At 33.6% G+C, this 6,125-nt stretch overlaps 1 protein-coding gene and 1 non-coding gene across 4 annotated transcripts; both read right to left on the reverse strand.

The window, feature by feature from the left end:
* Nucleotides 1–349: 349 nt before the first annotated feature.
* TRNAL-AAG (transfer RNA leucine (anticodon AAG)) lies at nt 350–430 on the reverse strand. The gene has a single exon. It is a non-coding gene; the product is annotated as a tRNA-Leu (tRNA).
* Nucleotides 431–907: 477 nt separating this feature from the next.
* Nucleotides 908–3,210, reverse strand: LOC140822656 (growth-regulating factor 8-like). 3 transcript variants are annotated; one of them, XM_073183482.1, is made up of 4 exons: nt 2,455–3,208; nt 2,170–2,328; nt 1,689–2,049; nt 908–1,596 (listed from the first exon to the last, which is right to left on the reverse strand). In XM_073183482.1, exons 1-4 carry the CDS (start codon nt 2,819–2,821, stop codon nt 1,020–1,022), a joined length of 1,464 nt encoding a protein of 487 aa, XP_073039583.1. In that variant the 5' UTR covers nt 2,822–3,208; the 3' UTR covers nt 908–1,019. The 3 variants fall into 3 exon arrangements, with proteins under 3 accessions (XP_073039583.1, XP_073039584.1, XP_073039582.1); XM_073183483.1 differs by having other exon boundaries at nt 1,689–2,046; nt 2,455–3,206; XM_073183481.1 differs by having other exon boundaries at nt 1,689–2,328; nt 2,455–3,210.
* Nucleotides 3,211–6,125: the final 2,915 nt, after the last annotated feature.

The raw sequence follows: 6,125 nt of genomic DNA on the forward strand, positions 1-6,125 counted from the left end.
CATTTCTTATAACTAGTAAAAGATGCACATGCATTGCATGTGTTATTATTATTTTTAATTTGAGTAAATAATACTAAATAATTAACACGAAATTATTTTCGATTTAGAAAAGTTGTACGATTTAAAATGGAAGTTTTGTTTTGATTTTTTATATTTAAAATATGGAGTGACTTCAAAAAGTTTTTAGTAGAGTAAGAAGGGTAATTATGGAATTACGTATTTTGGTGTCCTCAAAGGTAGTTATTCTAAAGCCCTAACACTTAATATAATAGTATAGAAGTATAGATTATATTTTGATTCTCATTTAAAGAATAATAAAAAATATTATACAAGAAAAGAGAATGATTGTTGTTGAGAGTGGGATTTGAACCCACGCCCTTTCGGACCAGAACCTTAATCTGGCGCCTTAGACCAACTCGGCCATCTCAACGGTTGTGTTCTTTGTTCAGAATCAAATCCTATAGCTATAATATAGTGATTTTACTTCATTTTTTTTTTTTAAACTTTTATAACATTATAAACGATTGTATCTCAATACATGCAGCAAAAATTCACAACAAGATTTAATTTATTATGCACACATCAATTAATTTGCGTTCCAAAATTTAGAAAACATTGCTCCCTTCTCTTCTTTTACCAACACAAGCATTAACTTGTTCCATCGTTAACAAGGGGAAAGCTAAACAGGACTGTCTCCCAAAATATCACATTTGTGTGTGTGTGTGTGTGTGTGGTTTTACTTTAAAAACACTGTTTCCAACTTTCAAACTCAACAAGATTGCCAGTGTTAGTAGGGACACAAAGTCCTCGTTCAAATACAATCAAATTCTTACCCACTTTTACCAAATTCACAAACAAAATGCATTTTGAACTGAAGTATTTGAATTCCCAAGTTATTCAACCAAAGGACACAAAGCTATTCCTATATCTCAAGCAATAAAGAGCCAAAATCCAGATATCATATTTCAAGAACTGAGACAAAAAAAGTGACAAGGGGGATTTCTTAGCTTCTCATTGCTCTAATTGAGCCAATGGAATGTAACTTCTGAAGGGGGAGCTGCAAGAGTTGGGCTATTGCAGACACTGCTATCCGAGTTAGAAAACAATGTCCTGTAATTAACTCCGGATGGCGAAGTAGCTGGGGTGCTGATCGAACGGTAAGGGGAGGCCGGATTCGATTCCCCTATTGCAAGCGAACCAAGTTGCAAGGCCTCGGCAAGCGGCCCTCCACGGGCAAATGGCTCCCAAGAAGCAGGACTTGAATTTCCCGGATCATCCTTGGGTTGGTGCCCATCAAAATCCTTCACATCACTACCCGCGACAACATTTCTCCTTTCTCGATCCATTACATTTTCGCGGTTTAGATTGTCAGTGGACCAAGCATCAATGAATCTGGATGGGGCCTCGTTTTCTGTGGCAGATAAATTTGAATAAGGGAGCAAGTTCAATAGCTGCTGCTCTGGATAATCTTGATGAAAATTATAAATGGGGGAGCTTTCATTTGTTACTCCAACGTGTGCTTCCATCAAATGTTGTAATTGCAGCTGATTTCCTTCCGATGTAGCCATGCCGCTTTCTATCATCAAGCTCATATCCCTTCAACACAATGAATCAAAGATCACAAAGAAATCAAATTTAAAAATCACAGTGCACCATGTCACCCCTCATTGGATCCAACAAAGTAATACCTATTATTTCCTTTAGAGGAAGGTGTAGAGACACTGAGATCACATGTAGTATTGTACAAAAAATGGGGCTGATATGCAGTAGCAAACTGCTGAGAAGCATCATTACTGGCTTTAACTGTGGTGGGAAGTGGGATTTGTTCAAGACGTGCTTTCTTTTGAGTTTCAGCATTGTTTTTAACTTCCACAGGCTTTCTTGAACGGGGACGGCCTCTGTGAAGGTGGCGTTCACAGTACTTCTGCTGGGGCGCCACATCCCTTGAACACCTCCATTTCTTGCCATCCGTTCTCTTACACCTCCCAGGTTCTGGATCTCCTTTTTTAGAATAACTGGCACTGTACATACCATCACCACCAGCCACTGCTATCAGATCCCAGTTCAATAAAACAAAAACCCATATTAAATATGATTTAAAAATAAAACACAAAGAGAAAGGGCGAAATTTTGAACAGAGAAGATACAAGATGCCATTTTTATCAATACATGTAACACAAGAGTCCGGAAAATTTCTTGAAAGCGGGAAGAGAAGATCAGCAGGCACAGGCACAGATGCTATCATGTACTTATAAATCATAGCTTGTCTTTCAAGCTCTTTCCACTGAGAAAACGTAAAAGGAAATCGCACACTCGCCGCCATCCCTCCTACATCAACACAAGAGAAAAGCAAAAGAACATAAGAAAAAATCTGCAGTGACCTTTCTCATTCCAACGCCGTTGAAATAATGAAAGAGGCTATAAAAGGAAGAAAAGAAAGAATATTTAATTAACCTGTGCTTATGTCGCGGGTGGTAGAACAATAAGGAAAAACTTCAAAAGGCTGCAAACTCGTACTGGTTATTTTTTCAGCACAGCCACCAGAAGTTGAGACATTGTCAAGGTATATATTTGCCACAACCTCGTTAGCTCCGCCGCCACTGGGCCCCAAACCTCCACCACAGGTACTACGGCCTCCACCGCCACCATCATCACCAACAAAGCCACTAAAATGGTGGAGATTACTTTTTTCATGAATGCAAATCTTGGATGGGAATGATGGTTCGGTACCCTGTAGCTTCATCAAACAAACATCAGTGGCGAATGATGATTTCTTGTCTGAACCGCAAAACCCACTACTATTATTAGCTCCTTTTTCCATAGAACTCGTTCCTTACAAAGAAATTCCGCCTTGTTTCGATATAACCACTAAAACCCAAAACAAGAAAAACTCCACCTCCACAAAAGTTCTTGTTACTGAGATATGAAGGCACTAGCGCTCATGAACAGGTACCCCCAAAATAATCAAAATGAAATCCCACATGAAAAACTCTTAATACAAAAAATTCGATTTCACCAGAGACAAAGAGAGAGAGAGAGGATTTTTCCTATTTTCCTTTGTGCTTTATTATATTATATTATACAATAATAATCAACTCTTTTTATGGGGTGAAAAAGATTTAATTAGAAGGGTGTGGAGTTTAGTATTTTTTTTTTTTTTGCCGCCATTGGGTTTGCCTCCATGCTTCCAACATTCTCCCCCGTTGAGGAGATTAAACTTAGACGCTCACTCACTTTTCTCAATCTCTCTTTCTGTCAAAAACTTGTGTGAGACGAATATTTTATTTGAATAATCCATTAAAAAATATTACTTTTTATGTTAAGAATATTATTTTTTATTGTGAATATCGATAAAATTGACTCGTTTCACAGATAAAAATTCGTGAGACCGTCTCACTAGAGATATACCCCCTCGCTTACTCATATGTCTCGTCTTCTGCAAATGATAGGATTTAGATCATTTGCTCTCATAATTTTTAAAAAATGCATGATACCAGCTATTGAATTTTCAAAAAAATTTAAATCCCAAATAATAAAACTTGCCATCGATCATTTCACGTAAAAAATGCACGATACCAGCTATTGTATTTTCAAAAAGATTTAAATCCCAAATAATAAAAACTTGCTCGACCCCATTTTCCCATTATTTCAAGTAATCTATATATTCAAGAAAAAACACTTTGATCTCGAAGATTATACCATTAGGTAGTAATATTAGTGATCAATCTGATATATTATCATCTATACAAATCTCTATCACCCCAATCTAATAATTAATATTCACACAGTTAGAAAGAATATTGAAAAAACGAACAAGCTGCCAAAGTAGGGATGAGCCGTGTCATGCAATAGTTTTACATTAAATAAATATCTGGATTCATAAATTGTATATATATATACATATATATATATACACATATATTTATGTGACAGTATTTTATTTTAAAATACAGCCACACATAATTCCATGATGAATAGTAAAATTTGAATATGGAGATTTGGAATTAATTGATAATATCAAGAATCAAATCATTAATAATGGAATAAATAAAAAAAATTATAATTGAATGTGATGTTGACGACACATGAAAGGTAGGCTTGAACGAATACAAAAGGAAATGGAATAAAAACATATTTCTTATGCTTCAATTTCACTCTCCCACGGCTGAAATACATATAGTTTTGAGTGACTCAAATCTTATAAGTAAAGTATACAAGTTGTCATACAAATCTTTTTCCTTAGTAGATACGATCAAGTTAGTGTTGGTCTACGACGATTTTAGTAATTGGGATCTTAGATAAAAATTTATATATTTTTTATAAACTTTATAAATTTAATTAATATTACAAACATCAATCATATCATATACAAAAATATGTCGACTCACTCGGGCTTCAGATTCATTTGTATTTTGGCGAATATATTTGATCACAAAAATTGTTGTCATATAATTTCATTAATCAATTTTGTAAGATAAATTTTCTATCAGAATATTTATAAAAAATTTTTATTTTTTATTATAAATATGGTATGATTGACACATTTATCTGAGTCTAATGAGAGAACTATTCATATTTGATTTATAATTTTCAAAAATATTTTATTAATTTTTTGGCTTTTTTATTTTTTTAAAAAATGATATTAGGCAATTGACAAGAGGATGATTGGTGGTGGGAGATGGAAAGGGAGAGGCATTAAATGATTAGGGGACAAAAAAGAAATATAAATAATGGGGAAGACAGCTATTAAAAAAAGGAGAATGAATAGTCTCTCACATGCAAAATAAGACAAGAAGTATCCTTTAAACCCATGCCCATCAATGCTTCTCATTTTATTCATTTGATCTATTTTCAAATAAAGAATTTTTATTTTTTATTTAAAATTCTGTGATTTGTTTCCTCAAAAAGTTTTTTAAGATACAAAGAATACGATTTCAAACTTCAATTCTCACAAATTTGATGAAAAGTGAGTTTTATGTAAGACCGTCTCACGGATCTTAATATGTGAAACAGGTCAACCTTACCGATATTCACAATAAAAAATAATACTCTTAACATTAAAAATAATATTTTTTTATGGATGATCCAAATAAGAGAACTGTCTCAGAAATACGATCCGTGAGATCGTCTCACACAATTTTTTATCTTTGATTAATACGATTCCAAGTTTCTTTTAAGATTTGTCTTTTTAAATTTTACCATACATTATGATTTTACGAGATATTTGGAAAAGATAATCCTTTGACAATATTATTTTAGATTGTTTTGTCGCCTAATCCGGACAAGTCCACTTTGTATGTCGTGTTTCTGCGTAATCCTTCTTGTTAATTGTGTCTACTTCCATAAATTTATTTGACTTCCCTACTTGAGTTTTTGGATTCAACTCAATAAATACACAATGAAGAATCACATCATACAATCTAACCCTGCAAATTTCATTCTACTTGATTTTTTCAGCATGATATTCATCTTTGGAAAATATAGGCAATACGTATCAATAAGTTTTGTCAAATATAATCATTTTCAAACTTTACGAGATTAGAATCTATCAAGAACATTTTCTCTGAAATCACTTGTTAATATCGAGAATGACAATGAAAATTCTGCAGAAATTTCAATGTGTTGAACGCTATCTCATTAAGAAGAATTTTAGCCGGTCTTGACGCTCTGGTTGTAACAATTCTTCCTCAAGATATTACAACTCCTTCTTACAATAACATCACTTCAAATTGTAAGAACAATAAACATAAAATGAAGTTGTACTCACTTTGAAAGAAAGAGGAAGAAGAGATTTCAATCATTAAAGACATGCAGGTTTCATATAAGATGTGCTCCTTCATCCAAAAAATTAGCAGAAAAAATCTGATGATCAAAATTGTTTTCTTGTTGTATTTTATCATGCATTTATAGATCTCAATTATTAGGGACATGCTGTTTCATATAAGAGGTGTCCCTTCATCTAAAATTCTGATGAAAAGCAACGAAAGACATATTTTGGATGTAAGATATCATGAAAAACGCAAATTTCCGTTAATCAGCATCGTCAGGTGCCTAGGCTCCTCAACGCATCATTTGCTGCTTGGGAAACTTCACTGCAGTTTTTAAGGCGCATATTTGAACGTTCT

This window comes from Primulina eburnea, unplaced genomic scaffold, assembly GCF_022965805.1.
Source record: "Primulina eburnea isolate SZY01 unplaced genomic scaffold, ASM2296580v1 ctg973_ERROPOS9640904, whole genome shotgun sequence".
NCBI lineage: Eukaryota > Viridiplantae > Streptophyta > Magnoliopsida > Lamiales > Gesneriaceae > Primulina > Primulina eburnea.